This window comes from Colossoma macropomum, unplaced genomic scaffold (genome assembly GCF_904425465.1).
Source record: "Colossoma macropomum unplaced genomic scaffold, Colossoma_macropomum, whole genome shotgun sequence".
NCBI classification, from domain to species: Eukaryota; Metazoa; Chordata; class Actinopteri; order Characiformes; family Serrasalmidae; genus Colossoma; species Colossoma macropomum.
In genome coordinates this window covers 32,230,015-32,247,100 of record NW_023494787.1, presented here as the reverse complement: position 1 = coordinate 32,247,100, position 17,086 = coordinate 32,230,015, and the positions used below count along the sequence as shown (strand labels likewise).

General features: G+C 37.0%; 1 protein-coding gene across 3 annotated transcripts in view; it reads right to left on the bottom strand.

Annotated features, from left to right (window-relative positions):
• Nucleotides 1–4,411: 4,411 nt before the first annotated feature.
• Nucleotides 4,412–17,086, bottom strand: part of osbpl3a (oxysterol binding protein-like 3a) — a 36,712-nt gene continuing 24,037 nt past the window's right edge. For all 3 annotated transcript variants that reach the window (XM_036566982.1, XM_036566983.1, XM_036566984.1), the window contains exons 11-22: nt 14,280–14,371; nt 13,794–13,925; nt 13,373–13,466; nt 12,974–13,209; nt 11,954–12,091; nt 11,807–11,870; nt 11,646–11,724; nt 10,485–10,635; nt 9,654–9,798; nt 8,476–8,602; nt 4,805–4,927; nt 4,412–4,705 (exon numbers count right to left, since the gene is read on the bottom strand). In XM_036566982.1, the coding sequence (XP_036422875.1) occupies nt 4,609–4,705; nt 4,805–4,927; nt 8,476–8,602; nt 9,654–9,798; nt 10,485–10,635; nt 11,646–11,724; nt 11,807–11,870; nt 11,954–12,091; nt 12,974–13,209; nt 13,373–13,466; nt 13,794–13,925; nt 14,280–14,371 (1,478 nt within the window). In that variant the 3' untranslated portion in view covers nt 4,412–4,608. The remainder of the gene's footprint in view (nt 4,706–4,804; nt 4,928–8,475; nt 8,603–9,653; nt 9,799–10,484; nt 10,636–11,645; nt 11,725–11,806; nt 11,871–11,953; nt 12,092–12,973; nt 13,210–13,372; nt 13,467–13,793; nt 13,926–14,279; nt 14,372–17,086) is intronic.

The following is a 17,086-nucleotide window of genomic DNA, read 5'->3' as shown; positions in this document are numbered from 1 at the left end:
AAAATAGCAATCTCACTGCAGTATGTTTTTTTTCTTCAGGTGACGTCATACTATGTGATAATCATTCACGTCGAAAGGTTTCACACTGAAGCAGTGAGATGGAGTGGATGCACAGGACAAGAAATCAGCTTTACACTCCTCACCCCACCCACCTACCACTGTCAACTAAGACAGGCATGACAAACATGCAATAATATACAGACCCTATTTGTACTCCTATCTTTGTGGGGTATTTCCATTGACTGTGCAGTAACCTCTCAGTAACCTCTTTCACATTTTACAAATAAACGCTACATTATTTTGAGAACCAACCAAATGTCCTCACAAATGTCAGAATGTCCATGTTTTCCATCTTTCTTGGGACCTTTAGTCCCAACCAAGGGCTAAATACATGCACAACACACAAACATGCAGATACGTTCCACATCAGATCAATAAACTGGTACAGTATGTTTAATACCAAACTGTGTAACAGTTTTTATTAGAATTTCATTTCATTGTGATTCATGTCACACAGATTATTCTTCTTGAAAATAAGAAAAACGGTGATAACTCTTTGGCATCATGGGTATATGTTGGAGGTGAGGTTGTTTCAGACTTCTAAACATTCAGACTCAAACAGATGTTTTGATTAGACAGCAAATAACATGTTTGTATTACATGTGCAAATAGTTCAAAAATGCTGATTGTAGTTTTGAAGCATAAACTGAATTTCTTGCTAAAACAGAAGAGAGCTAGGAAAGAATGCTGACTAGTGTTTTATGAGCTTTTTACAGACAACAGATCTGTATTTGGAGTTAGCTGGTATTTCTCTCTAATCAGATTTGGAACACAAGAACTCTGATGGCACTTTTTATGTTATTGTAGTTAGGTGTGCTTCAAAACATCACAGAAATATTACACCCAGAAATGTACCATACAAACACAAATGTATGTAAATGTACTTATCAAATACATTTGAAAATGTACGAAAATAGCCAAAATACTTCTCTAATGCACTTTACTGTTCTGAATACCTTTTGAAATGAATTTGTATTCCAGTATCTTCATTTCAACTACTAGCAAATTAACCTTTAACATGGCAAAGGCAAAGCTGTAGGTAGTGATACACTGTGAACATACAGTTATGATTTGATGTCTTGCTTATTTGGAATACATTTTGTGTGAGTGTCTTACTGCATATGTACATGGTTAATGCAAAGTACAATGCAAAACACAGAAGTCAGTATCATTCCTTGCGTTCATGTATATTTAGCTATATTTGTAACCTTTGTTAAAACTACATACACCAAACATAAATAAGGGTATTTTAAAAAATAAACAAAACAAAAATTCACAAAAACAATGTTGGCCATTTTCATACATTGCAATATATATCTGATAAACATAATTATAAAATACATTTAAAATTAATTTTAGAAATATATTTAATAAATACATTTTTGGCCATTTTTATACATTGCAAAAATATATTTGATAAATACATTTGGAATATATTTTTTTCCATATGGGTACAATGTGGGTAAAGCCCCTGTCTAGTCATTTTCATGAATTTCTTCTAACTATTATCTGTAGTGAGCTGGCAGAGAAAGAAGTTTTTTCTGATGAGAGATTTTTGGAATTACATCTCCCACCGTTTTCTTCTGTTTGATATAATTGGGCGAGACTACATTTGGTGCAGACGACATCAAATCGGAGTTAGCAACATACATACATTAGCAACTCATGCTCCACTCCTGCTGCTCCGAGTCCCAGACAAAACTCACAGCAAGCAGGTTATTTAAGATTTTCTGCATTAAACAGTGCTTTTTCTGTAGGTTTTTTATACCATTGCTTGTAGCATAGCTAGATGCAGCTTCCTACTTGCGTTAGCCACCTGTTGTAGGATCATACTTTATTTGTGAGAGCTGGATAGCAGCAGCTCCAAATTTTGGGAGCATTTATCTACTATTAAATTGTATTAATTTATATATATATATTTCTTAAAGATAACACTGGTAAACACTGCACCATATCTTTACTACTAAAACAACAATTAAAACATAACCAACAAAACTAGACACTCAGAAACTAAAAATCAGACAAAAGCAAATTTGCCATAGCATTTTTTAAAACTGTATTCTTTGTGTATTTACATAGTATAAGTCTATTTGTTTCATTATTTATTTTTCAGAAATCATTCTAATAATTTATTCATCAATATTAGTCCAGTTACAAAGAACTGAAGTAAGGGCACCTATTGAATAAACAATGTGATTTTTCCCAAATCAAAGGTATTATGCAGAAAGCACAAATCATTTCTTCAAATTCATTTCTGTTCTACTGTAAATACCAAAGCATGTTTACTATTTTTGTTTATCTGTTATGTCTCTGGATGCTGTTGGTGTTTCATGTTGAATGAGACCACACTGCTAACAGCACTTATTCTCCCTTTTCATATATATAAAACAACTGTAAAACTGCCTGAAGGCCGGTGTGCAGACAACAGCTTTAGTTTGCAAATATATGAGCAGAAAGGCTTCTTGATGGCAGTGTATACTGGGCTGAGGAATGTTCTTTAAGTGTCTGTGCAAAGGAAATGAGGATATTTTAGCATACATTATAGGCCAAAGGTTTGGAAACAACACTAACTTTGGAGGAGTAAACAATCAAGAGGTAATGGATAATAATATGTTAATTAAGGCTGGAGGAGGTGATTTTGTAGAAACCAAGAAGTGTAAGGTAGTTTTTGAAAAAAATCAAAATTAAAAAATCCTGCTCCCTTTTTCAGCCAAACTTCCAAAGCAACTCTCCCAAAACACGTGAATGCGCACTACAGCGCAGACATTGTCGAATAATATACACACACACAGATTACATACAAGATAAACATAGCTAGGTAGTTTACATCTTCTACTTAGCTAACATTAGCACTGGACTAATACATAATGTAGCTACATTAGTAGCTAGCTGTATTGACTACATAATTCAGAAACAGAACAAACCAGATAAACCTGCCTAACCTTGGAGTCGCTTTCCAGCCCTTTCAACTCCCTCAGGCTTCACCAACGTTGGAAAGCCACACCGATGTTCACTCTGGTTTGACCTCTTGCATTATCCAATCTATTTTTGTTCAAAGACGTTCTACTTCTGTCCTTCTCTTCTTTCTTTCATTAGTGGTGCAAGCTGTTGTAGGTCCTTGTATAACTTTCTGTGCCATTCTTGTGAATCTAGCATGCTACCTTTCTAGGTGTGTGTGTGTGTAGACTGTATGACGAACTCCGCACATGTGCATGTGGGCAGGTCGTGAGACAGGTAGGCAGAGAGGCACGTAGGCCATCCAATCATTTCATTGAGTCTGAATGATTTTTTTACAGTCCTGTGGCCTCCACAGATAATATTTTTTTACTGTCAGATCATTTGACTTATTGATTGCTATCGGGATGTAAAGAGTATTTCAAGATATATAACAAAAATGTTTCTAAAATTAATCACCTACTCCACCTTTAACATAGATCAAAAAGGTTTAACTAATAGTTTGCAGCAATAGTACACAACTGATTCTTCATTAGTTTTTCTTTTAGTGATTCTGCTGCAGGGTTTAACCAACTGTAATCAAATCAAGCTGATTCCCACATTCAGATGCTCCTGAAGGCTTGATGAACTGAATCAGGTGTGTGAAATATACAGCTTGCAAATATTGCTGCTTAACCAAAGCTCTCAAGTCAGAATTTCCAACCAGAGTATGTGTGTGGAGTGGAGCAGCAGACATTTCCACTCATCGCTTAAAGTGTTCTGTAATCACACCGCTCCAACTTCGCTCCAAATGATTCTTGATGTCTTGATGAAAGTAAAAAAATATACATTTTTGCGTTTTTTGTCAGGTATAGGCTTGACAGCCAATCACAAGGCAGAAAACTGCCAAGTATAAACATGCATGTGCTTTAAACAGTTCTGCAGTGCCAACGCTGTGTATGAATGTCCATCGTGTGCGAGCTATAGCAATCACTCATGTCATGCAGAGGTACTAAGTGTGGAAAAAAAGGAATGGCTTGTAGGATAGAGCAGTACTGAAGCGATTTCAGAGTGAGAGAGAACACTGGCACTCTAATTTTCTAAAAGGCCCCTCCACACTCTGGACAAAATCACGCTCCACTCCCTGCTCCACTCCCACTCTGCACCACTCACAAGTGTCCCCAACTCTGAGTTCGGTATTACACTTCATATCGACATGGCTGTTCTGTCTGTCAACAGTAGTGAAGTACTACGTTTCTGCTTCTAATTGAGTTTATGGTAGTATTTGCTTTAGATCATTCAACTTACTGTAGTTAATGAAATCTATTACATAAATACAACAAATACAAATAAAATCTATTAAAGTTTGCTTTTCAAAAACAACTTTTGGGTTAAATTAGAGGTCAAATAGCATATGTTCACTGAAGGCAAATTGACTTTATTGTGAAATCTATGTAAAATATTAAAAAGTCACTGTTTGCTTCCATACTTTTGGCCTGTAGAATAAGTGAAAAGGCTTTGAAAGTCAGTGTTTAAGTACCAGTTCACTTAGAGGAAACAATCCCATATTTGGTTACAGCAGAGGTGAGCAGTGCAGGGGGAAGTCCTGTTTGGTCACCACAACAAAGGAAAATCCAGTTTGCTGAAGCCAGGATCTTTCCTTAACTCCCAGTAAGTGCCATTGCTGACCCATGAGTCATCTTCTGCTCGCCTGCCAAAAAAAAGAAAGTTTTGAAAAATACAGAATTGTGCAAAACAAACCCACACCTACAAAAACACACGGCAGCACTTGTCTACAGTGGTTACACACTTGAAGAATCGAGGCGTGTGTGTCATGTTGTTCTCCTGTAGAATTTTCCTCCTCTCTCTCTGGAGCGCCTCTATCCTCTCTTTCTGTTCTTCCGCTCCTGTGATGTTCCCCTCCTCCAGTAACCTGCGACAGTGTCATACGTGCCATTCACCACGTTATGTAAACTGAGTTTGCATTTAATTTGAATTAAACACTGTCAGTATACTGTATTATTGTGCTCAAACAGCAAATGTGCTGACACCTGCTTTGATCTGAAGATGATCTATAACGAGTAGTAATATGTGTGAACGTGTGTGTTTTTATCATTTTTTAGAACAAAAAAACTCATATTTATCCCCACCACAGATTCCATGTCTACAAGCTATAGTTTTAGCAAGTTGTTGAGGATATCTACTTTTTTTGTACATGACACAAGCAATTTTTCCAACAAATGTTTACAAACAGATTATTTCACTTATAATTCACTATATCACAATTCCAGTGGGTCAGAGGTTTACAAACACCAAGTTGACTGGACCTTGGAAAACTCCAGGAAACGACATTATGAGTTTAGAAGCTTCTGATCGGCTAATTGATGTCATTTGAATTCACTGGAGGTGTACCTGTGGCAGTATTTTAAGGCTTACCTTCAAGGCCTATTTGCCTCTTTGCTTGACATCACGGCAAAATCAAAAGAAATTAGCCCACACATCAGAAAAAGAATTGTGGACCTTCACAAGTCCAGTACATCATTGTGAGCAATTTTCAAATGTCTGAAAGTACCACGTTTATCTGTTCAAATGATAATATGCAAGTTTAGACACCATGGGACCACACAGCCATCATACTGTTCCGGAAGGAGATGCATTCTGTCTTCTAGAGATTAACATACTTTGGTGCAAAAAATATGAATCAATCCAAGAACAGCAGCAAATGACCTTGTGAGGATGCTGGAGGAAACAGCTGCAAAAGTGTCAATATTAACAGTAAAACGTGTCCTATATTGACATGATCTGAAAGGGCGGTCAGCAAGGAAGAAGCTACTGCTCCAAAACTCCCATAAAAAAGCCAGGTTACAGTTCTTACTTTTCGAGAAATGTCCTCTGGTCTGATGAAACAAAAATGAAACTGTTTGGCTATTGTTGTGTATCGTTACATATGAAGGAAAAAGGGGGTGGCTTTCAAGGCAAAGAACACAATCCCAACCGTGAAGCATGGGGGTGGCAGCATCATGTTGTGGGGGTGCTTTGCTGCAGGAAGGACTGGTGCACTTCACAAAATAGATGTCATTATGAGGAAGGAATATCATGTGGAGATATTGAAGCAACATCTCAAGACATTAGCCAGGAGGTTAAAGCTTGGGCGCAAATGGGTCTTCCAAATGGACAACAAGCATACTTCCAAAGTTGAGGCAAAATGGCTCAAGGACAAGAGAATGTAATAAGGTGGCCATCGCAAAGCCCTGACCTCAATCCCATAGAAAATTTATGGGCACAACTGAAAAAGCATGTGCAAGCAAGGAGGTCTACAAATCTGAGTTACACCAGTTCTGTCAAGAGGAATAATCCAAAAGTCCAGCAACTTATTATAAGAAGCTTGTGAAACGCTACCCGAAACATTTGACCCAAACAATTTAAAGACAATGCTACCAAATACTAACCATGTTTGTGTACTTCTGAGCCACTGGGAATGTGATGAAAGAAATATAAGCAGAAATAAATCATTGTCTCCAGTATTACTCTGAGATTTCACATACTTAAAATATAGTAGAGATCCTAACTGAACTTAGAGAATGAATGTATCCTTGGATAAAATGTCAGGAACTGTGAAAAACGTGAGTTTTAATGAATGTGGCTAAGGTGTATGTAAACTTATGACTTCAACTGTAGGTGGTTATTATCATCATTGTCATGACAAAACCAACAATCTCCATTGTTGTCTTTTTTAATGTAATTTGAAAATGCCAGCTGCCCTTTACATTGTGTAAACATTTCAAGAAGAATGGACCAAAGGAAATGAGCCAAAATCACTTACATTAACTTGCATAAAATGTTAAGAATGATTTTTTTCTCTTCTCCTATAAAATTACTCTTTTATGGATACAAGATTTTGTTCCAACAGTGACAATACAGTACAAGTATAAGACAATACAAGTACAGTACTGTGCAAAAGTCAAAGACCACCCTTCATTTTATTTAGTTTCCAGTCCACACACTCTTTATCAATTAAAAACTTATCAATTCTTAGTGTCAAGAATAAAGCAGAAGACACATATTAAATAGAAAATTATAAAGAAGCCTCAACAACTGATTATAATATGATTTTGTTTCAGTATTTAGCGTATTCACCCGTTGCCTTTCTCTTTACCTTCCATTCATTTTGTGAGACTTGTTTTCAGTTTTTGAGGGATATTTTTCTACATTAAAGTTCAGTCTTAGAAGTTGGTTGCATTTTTTGCTTCTCATGATCCAAGCAATACCAAACAAACACATTAAATGGTGTTGAGGTGTGGAGGGTTCATTCAGTGGTCAGTTCATTGTTCTTAGAACACCAGCCACTTCTTTGTTTCATCTGCAAATTTTCTTTTCTCAGTAACAGCTCCTTAACAGCTACACATCCTTTTAGACTCATAGTGTATGAGTATATAAGTATGAGCACATTTTAAGTACTTTATGCCACGTGAAATGCAGCCTCTACAGACAGTTCTGTCTATGGACATGTATCAATAAAGCTTTTTCATTCAAAATAGCATGATGTGCACACGAATACTGAGCAAAAACACTGAGAATCTGTGCTCCAGCAGCTTTGCTAACTTGTTCCACACTGTCCACTGAACTAAAACTAGGCAGTGATATGCACTGTTAGGATGAAACAGGCTCTTTATGGCGTATTTTACAAAGACAACGTAAAAATGTAGCATATTAACAATTATACCCCGCAATTCTATTCAGTCTGAGTAAAGTTAGGCATATACAGTCTTTGATTGCAAAGTTTTTGCTTCCGTTTTGTTAGCCTACGTGTGTCCACCAGTATTGGGGAAGTGGCTGTGATTGTGTTTGTATGCGTTTAAAAATGGGCTATGATTGCACAGTGTATGTCTGGCGGGAATATGCCAAGGTGGAATGTTTAAAGTGACCAACGACTTTGTGTCTGACTATCACAGCATCAGCAACACTTTGCCCTGTGAGCAGACCCTCGTTCACTTGTTCATTAGCGTGGCAGTGTACAAGTATACACTAAGCTTATGTCACAGGGTATCTGGTGGAATCAGTGCATTTTTATGAGCATGAACATGAGCAAATGAGCACAGTATCAGGTGGGTACTGATGCATCCCTAGTGTTCTCACAATGGAATACTGAACCGAAACACAATGGGTTTTTTCAGATCTGAAGCGAGAGTGAAACTCAATTTTCTCCTATCTCTCAAAAGATGAAAGCTTATCTGATGGTGGTTGTCAAGAGTCCCATTTTCTCTTTGTCTTTTAATAATTCTTTAAACTCTATTCCTTATGCAGATGGATTATCTTATATCTAATCTCCTCAAATATATCTCCTGAAAAATGAATAACTTGTACTAAATGTTTTTGACTGAAAATTAAATAAATAAAGTGTGGTCTCTTGCACCGTACTGTATGCACTATACTGTACTGTGGAAAAACAAATCAATATGTACAGTTTTCATGTTTATATACCTCTGGTCTGGTCTGAAGCGTGTATCTGTTTGGGGTAAGAAAGGTCTGATGCTCTCATCCAACTCATTCAACTCAATTGCAAAATGAGTAAATCCATAGTACTGCTCGTAGTCCTCTGGCATGGGGTCTACACACACAAACATTTACAGCATTTTTATCTGCTCTCATCCAAAGTGACATACAGTTTGATTGTTTTACAGACATAGGCAAAGATAACATTAGGAGTCTTGCCAAAGGACTCTTATCAGTATAGTGGAGATCAAACCTCAGCCTGCAGAATGCGTCGCAGAGGTCTTACCCACTACACTGTACCAACCGCAAGTCCATACAGTGAGCAACTGTTATCCAGGAAAGACCTGTCGGTGAGCATCTGCATTTAAAGGTATTTTCATCTGGCTAGGAAGCTGGAATTTTCATAATTATACAGATATACAGATAACTCATCTTAGCACTTACTATTTAGTTAATTAGGTATTCCAAAAAGGCATATGTGGGCTATAATGTATCTAAGCAGAGTTGTATTTAGAAATATTTGTACAAAGTAAAGCTTTGTACAAAGTAAAGCCGTGTGACTCCAACATTACAGTTTAGAATCATGGTTTGAAAAATTCAATCAATGTTTTCAATAAAATAAAAAATATTTAATAAAGCCAGTTTGCTTGCTAATGCATGTGTGAAGTGATTCTAATATGCCAGTACTGAGCTACTTCACAGATTTCTAATTAGTAGGAATCTGTAAAAAAAAAAGACTTAGTTTTACATTCAGAATGATTCACAGAAATGTAGAATACTCTAAAATCACTGAAACTGTACCACACTGAAAATGTAGTTGTAGTAAAATTAACACTCAGAATGCTCTGTATTTTAAAGGTAGTGACAAAATGTTATATTTAAATCTACACTGTATAGGTTGTTACTGAATAAAATAATAACTGTTAATATGACAAGTGACGCCAAAGTTTTGAACAGTAGTGTATGCTTAAACCACAAAGATAAAATGCTAAATCAGTGCAAGCTGATCACCTCTTAATGCTAGCTGTAAGCAATCGATAAAAGTTAAACCTTACACATTTATGTTTTTATTCACAACAACATAAAACATTTTGGGATATTTGAATATTTAGACATTTGAACAGCAAAACAGTTCAATTGTCCATCCCTAATAGGTGCTCACTCACTTGCTCTCCAGATGCAGATGGCTGAGGGAGGGTCTCCAAGATACAAAGCCTCGTTCCATTTACCAAAGATCGAATGAACCACACGCCCCTCAGCATCTGTAACCACTGCCTCCACCTTGTTAGTGTTTGGACCTCTAGAACTTGACTGAGACAAAAAAAAATACAAAGCCACAACAATAAATTAATAAAGTATGGACAGATGGAAAGGACAAATGATCCCAAACACAAAGGCACAAAACTGTTGTAAATAATCAACAGAAAATAGAGAAATCAGAAAAGATACATAAACAAATAATAATAAAACAAAAATAAATTTTTCCAACATAATGTCAGTTATACTACACTCCACCTGTGGGAGCTAAAGGGTCAGCAAAAAAAAATCACCTCTAAGGCATTTTTACAGTGGCACTGGAAACACAGCAAAATAGCCAACAAAAGCTACAGCACAAATTTACAGATGTAAAATAAATGAAGCCTAGAATTGGTAAATAGAACTGGTTTAAAAAAACTCCTAGGTAAAGAACTTACTGATTGTCAGAAATTTCTCTCTAGTCTGTAAACAGTTCTAAGTGATTAAAACACATCTAAGACCAGCATGACTGCTTAAATATCAGCTCAGAACTCCATATGTACAGTACCTTGCAAAAGTCTTTGGCCATTTGATAAAATTAGACTTAAGGCTATTTATCTGTGAGTTTGTTTTACAGTATTAATGTATATATGGTGTTTTTTACAAGCAAAAACACATCTACCGCCCACTTGTAATTATTTTGCAGACTTTGGCACAGTACTGTGTTTTTCTAGAGAATATGTAAGAAAGTTTATGTGTACCTTAAAGAAGGTGACTTTGCAAAGGCCAGTGCTTTCTGCAGAAGCTGTGTTTTTGATGGTCATCTCGCCGTAGTGTTCTATCCAACGCTGACCACTTAAGATGTTGTGGATGCAGGATGTAACCCTGTTCAACTCATAATGATCTCCAAACCTGAGAGAGAGAAAGAGAGACAGAGAGAGAGAGAGAGATTGTTGTGAAATGTCTTTTACCCCTAATTCGCTCATTTCTAAGATAGGTCACATTTATTAAGCATTTAATATGCCAAACATTGTGCCTAAACATTATAACAGTTGCAAACTTTCCACATAAATTTCTTTTATTTTAATGACAAGTAAAAAACCTGACCATCTTTTTTATACACATATATTTAAAAAAAAAATGCAGGGAACCCAATCCAAATGCCCATATCATGTTAAAGCTAGAGATCTCCAAAGAGGCTATCCAAAAGAGAAAATCCAACAAGCCTGGTTGAGGGTCAGTTGTACAAACTTATGCACTTAATGCCAAGAGGACTTCAAGCTGTCATCCAAAAAAGGGATATGCACCAGAATAAACAAACAACTAAAATAAACAAACCACAAAGTACTAACCTACATAAAGAGGCACTATGTTTGTCCAAATAATATACTTTTACTTGCCCTACGCAAGTTTTCAGTTAATTATGAGGGTCATTTTGAGTTTTAGTTAGTAAATCTGGTCATTATCTCTGATTTTAAAGCTTTTCTGATGGACAACATTGAATAAATGAAAAGCTTGGACAGTAATAAATCAGCAAGACATAAATTGTAGACTGTCTCAAGACAATTACTATTACTGTTTATACAGTACTGCTCAAAGGTCTAAGGCACTTAAGCATATCGTTTAAAATCATTTATCTCATCATTGTTTTTGTTATCATCTGTGTTTTTGCTTGTAAGACATCATATAATATTAAAATAAATGCAAGCAAATGTTAATGCAGTAAAAACTAATACGAATTTCTCATTTTCAAAAAGTAATTGATATCTTTTAAGATACTTAGAGGAACAAAAGATTTTTTTCTTTGCATGGATTGTACATACTTTTATACTGAGCTTGTACAATGTATTAAACACACCGGAACACTCTGGAACAATTGGAAGTTTATCTTATCTTATTAGAAAGAAAGGTGGGGTGGTTACCGTGGCAGCTCTATGTGGATGGTTCCCATGGGTAAGATTTCCATAGACTTGCCCCAAAATTTGTTTTTCCATCGGACATCTAAAATACAGACAGTCATATTTTCCATCAAAACACATTTTATCTTACACACACATTGTGTGTGTGTGTTTGCTGCACTCACCCTGCCACAGAGTGAAGTTTTTGGATTCGCAGTGACATGCAGACACAGGAGGGTGGTGGCTGACCTGAGGCACCCAGAAAGGCAAGTGAGTGTGCATTTGTGTGTGAAAGGCAGGCGGAGTAAGAATGAGCATGTGAATAAGTGTACCTGCTCGGAGATGAAGCGGAAGCCTTTATCCAAACGCTCACACTCATAGGTCTCCCCCAGTACGGGGTTAAAGGGTTTCATTTTTGCTCTGGTGAATGTGCACGCATAAGCTGACACTGCAAATGCTGCAACATACACCTACACACACACACACACACACACACACACACACACACACACACACACACACACACACACACGCACACACACACATACACACAACAGTCTGACAATAGTTGGAGACAATGCTGTTTTCCACAAGGCTAATTCTCTTTTATACAGGGCTAATGCAAATAATTAGATCTAAATGAAAGAAAAAAATGATGTAGATGTAGATGATCCTAAAATGAAGTTAGAATGATATTGTTATCCAGAATCAGAATGCCTAAAGTGATTGTATTTTTATGCAAAACATCATTTAATATCTTAATTAATAAGTGATATATATAACTGCAGTTCTACTGTTTTGTAAACATGGTGTTATTTATCATTTAATAACTCTTTGTTTTGAATAAAACATTTAAAAAATTACTTAATATCAAACCTATATCTATATCTATATAAATCTAATAATGCATACTTACCTATGACCTAATAACATATAGCATCTATAGAATCTAAATAATTCATAAATCATTAAAACATACATAAAATAACAAAAACATACTTAATACATCAACATACATAAAAATAAAACATACATAAAATAACAAAAACTTTTTATTGGTAGTGTTTGGCTTTTCTATCTATGTGTGTGTGTATGTTAAGGGCTGTAAAACTATTAATTTCTATAAGTTCACCAGTCATTCAAAGAAGTAGTTGAGTAGTCATTATTACCTTATTAAAAATAAGTGAGTGTTCTGAACAATTCTGGTTTTGGAACCTCCTCAGTAGTTTAGTTTAGTTTTACACAGTTTGCAGTGGAATTGGTTTCATCTCATGTAGTGTCTCCATACTAATATACCACTTTGGACTTTGTATTTAGCAGAAAAACTGACGTGTGGTTGTGTGTGTTCTCACCATGCGCATATGCGGGTCGTGTGTGTGTGCAGCAGTGTCCAGCAGGTGGCAGTACTCCATCTCCTCACCTAGTCGCTGTAATGTGTTGATGGGTTCGTTCAGCTGGACAGGCATGGACACCTTAGAGAGGTCTTTACCAATGTTTGAATAGAGAATGCTCCACAGATTCACACCCTCACTCATACACGCGCTGGGCAGCCGAGAGCGCCGAGACACCACGCTAACACTGGTGCTGCCTGGACACAGACACACATGACACAATGAAATAAACAATGAACACTCAATGATAAACACAAGAAATATACCTTTCTTAATAAATCCTGGAGTAAATACATGTTCTTGGTGTGTCACATGTTTTTCCTGTGAGCATGTGTATGTGTGTGTTTGTGGAGAATTTACCTTCATCCTCCTTCTCGGTCCCTGCCTCACTGGTGCAGAAGTCCACAGAGACATTATCACTGACATCACTTAAGCAGGAGTCGTTATCTGAGGCCTACACACACACAAATACTCATTGCTTATGTATGTTCTTTAAAAGAGAGTTTTTTTTACACCATTTAACACCAGCTGCCCTTGACATTGTGTGAAAACCTGATAATGCACCCTACAGAAATGGCACACATGACTAAATAAATAATAAAATCTTCATTTATTTATGCACACTGCAGTTAGGAATGTCTTTTTCTTCTTCTATAAGGTTTCCACTGTGAAGACAGGTGGTTTTGTCACGACACCGCTGACGTTTTGATGTAAAATACATGTGTCTGTCTGTGTCTGAACACATATACAAAATTCTTCAGTGGGCCCATGTGACACCGACCTCATTCTCAGAGGAGCTGGCAGACAGCAGGTACTCTTTCGCATCAAAAAACTCAGACAGCGACTCTGGGATTGACCCTCGAATCTCATTGGACACCTGCTGCAGTAGTGGGTGGTGCCCGTCCACCACATCCTGATTGGATTCAACATGAGATTTATTGTCATGTGTGTTCAAAAGAGCATACAATACAATACAATTCTTGTATTACTGCAGTGCACTCCTACAGATACAACAAAGCACAAGTGAGGGGGTACTGCACATATGAAAAAGCATTACACATATGGGACCGTACGTCAGACAATAATGGACAATGAAAAAGTAGCTAGGTCACCAACTAGTACAGATGTCTGGTACTGTTGAGTGAAGCAGAATAAGTGGAATAAACAACTAAAATAAACAAGAGGATGATTACATGCAAAACAAAATCAGGCGACTCGGAAGCTCACATTTCATCTACTAAAAAAAATTACAGTATGAGTCACATACCGCTTCATGGATGCTCTTTAATTCTAGAGTGTTTCTGACTCTGTCTCTCTCCGCACACAAAGAAGTGTAGGCAGACTTCAGGGTGGCATGGACTAGAGAGAGAGAGACAGAGAGAGAAGCAGAGGTAGAGATAAAGAGAAAGAGAGAAAAGAAACACACCCTTAACCCTCTCAACCATGTTAATCAGCCAAGATATATTTAGTATTCAACATTTGCTTCTTTATTTTGCACTGGAATGCAAAGCTTATGAAGCTAACAAGTAATGGAAGCTTATATTCATCAATTAGCATTTGTGCCTAAATTATCACATACATTCCAAAAAGTTGGACGCTCCTTTTCTTCTTTGGTCCCGAGAGCACAATGTCCATTATGTCCCCATTAAATTATTTGAAAGGCTGACCTATCAGACCACAGCACATATTTCCACTGTGCATCGGTCCATTTTAGATGAGTTGAGCCCAGAGAAGTCAGCGGCGTTTCTGAACGTTGTTGACATGTGGCTTGCACTGTGCATAGTACAGTCTTAACCTGCATTTGAGGATGCAGCGACAGATTGTGTTTATTTACAATGGTTTGTTGTTCCTGAGCCCATGTGACGATCTCCATCGCAAAAGTACGACCGTTTTTGATTCAGTGCTGTCAGAGGGGTTGAAGGTCAAGGGCAATTAGTTGTGGATCCCAACCTTGTCCTTTACGCAGAGTTTTCTCTGGATTCCTTGAATTTTTTGATATTATTATGCATTGTAGAGGCTGAAATACCTAAACCCCTTGCAATTGCTTGCTGAGGAACAAGTTCTTAAACTGCTGGCTTTTTTACTGACGTATTTTTGGCACAACCTATCCTCACTCATCAAGGACCCTGCCTTTTCACAATGTTTCTATCCTTAAAATGCCCCAACTTTTTTGGAATGTGTTGCAGGCATCACTTTCAGAATGAGTGTGTATAAAAGACAACGAAGTTGATAATGTAAAACATTACATATCTTGTACTAGTACAGGTCAAAGTAGATTTATGGATCATTTCACACAGTCCCAATTTTTTTAGAATTGAGGTCTGCATAATAATTGTGTGTGTATGGTTCAGCAAAGCTTAGCTTAACCTTGCCCCAAGAGAAGAGAATAAAGAGAAGAGAATAAAGAGAACTGATGGGTCTATTCTTGGTCCAGAAGGATGCATGTATCACCACAGAAAAATCCAGCCAAAGAAGCACTAATCTCTTTTAAAAAGCAACACATAACCAGAATGTTAATCAGTAGGGGCCACTAATAACTTGCTAAACCAGCTTTTTGTTATTGTAAAAACTGGGATTATGTGAGTGTCTGTGGAGCCCTTTTGGAGTAATAACTCATTCGTTCATAGTTAGTTAGTACTTAATTTAATACTTATACAGTGTCAAATATTGAGGGAAAACTCAGCTTTTGGCTATATATTATTATTAACATTATATGTGTTGTCAAGTTGATTCCAGCTCCAAGCATAATGTTTATTTCCAACAAATTGGTTGTTCTCAGAATATGTCCAAAATAAGATCTTCAGTGTGGTTATCCGGGTTTCAAGTGAGAAGTGAGACTTGATTTTGTCAAAGATTTGTCGATTTTTTTGTCTTCTTTGCTAACAGCAAAGTTTAAAGGCATAAATATTTTTCCTGTCTCACTTGTTTATTGTCCAGCCTTTGCATCCATAAAGAACTGCAGAGACGACCACAGCCTGGACAATTCTGATCATTATTTGTGGAGACAAATTTGCATTTGAAGATCTTTTCAAGGTCCTTTATCCTTGTTCTGCCACGTGCCAATTTGTGTCATATTTATCTGACCAAAAGTTGACAAAATAACTGGAACATACAATGATGGGCTGTTGAAAGTTCTATATTCTCAAGTTATAAAGTTATATTTACCGCTCATTACTAGCCCAAGTAATAAACCTCTCTATAATTTTGCACACCAATTTCCTCATACCTCCGTGCATCACACTTTCTCTCTGAGAACATGAACGAAATAGCTGTGTGTCTTATCTCTTGCTGATGTTTGCATACGGTACATGAGCGCAGTTGTGCTTTCGTGCTCTCGAAAAGTGGCCCTGAACACTATTTTTAGCTGTGAGCTTAATTTTTTAGTAGGCTTATCTAGTGAAACTCATTGCCTATTGCGCCCTCATGTCTACACTTACATACAAATGTACAAATGTTTCTTGACTTGAATGATGAACCCACCTACTCAGTGAAATGAAATCATATGAACTAACATTTTTTAACCAATAGTAGGGGTGGGAATCTCTAGGCATCTCACGATTCGATTCGATTACGATTCAGAGGGCTGCGATGCGATTATAGAGCGATTATCGATGCATCTTTTTTTTCTATACAGGATTTCTATTTTCTCACTGTCTGAGGACTTGGTAGTTTTAAAGCAAAGTATTTGCGTGCAGACTGCAGGGTCACATAGCAACGAGGTTTCGCCGAGCTAGTAGCGAACGACAAAGGAAAAGAGAAAGACAGACGAACATTTGGAGATAAATGGACTTATCCGCATTTATAAGCAGCACAGTTGGTTTCCTGGTACGTTAAATCTGCAACGAGAGACTGTCGAACACTAAAAAGTTGTGAAGATGAACTCGCTTCTCTTTCTAATTTTCTCGTTCCACCTTAAATGGTGCCGCATATACCTTCGGCGCCTCAGTCAGAATTTAAGGTGAAGCGGGAAAATTCGAACAAGAAGCTGGAGAGTAAGAAGTTACTTCAGCCTCGTAAAACAGTCGAACGCTTAGACAATAAACATTTTACAATAAGCTGATCTACTTTTGAGGA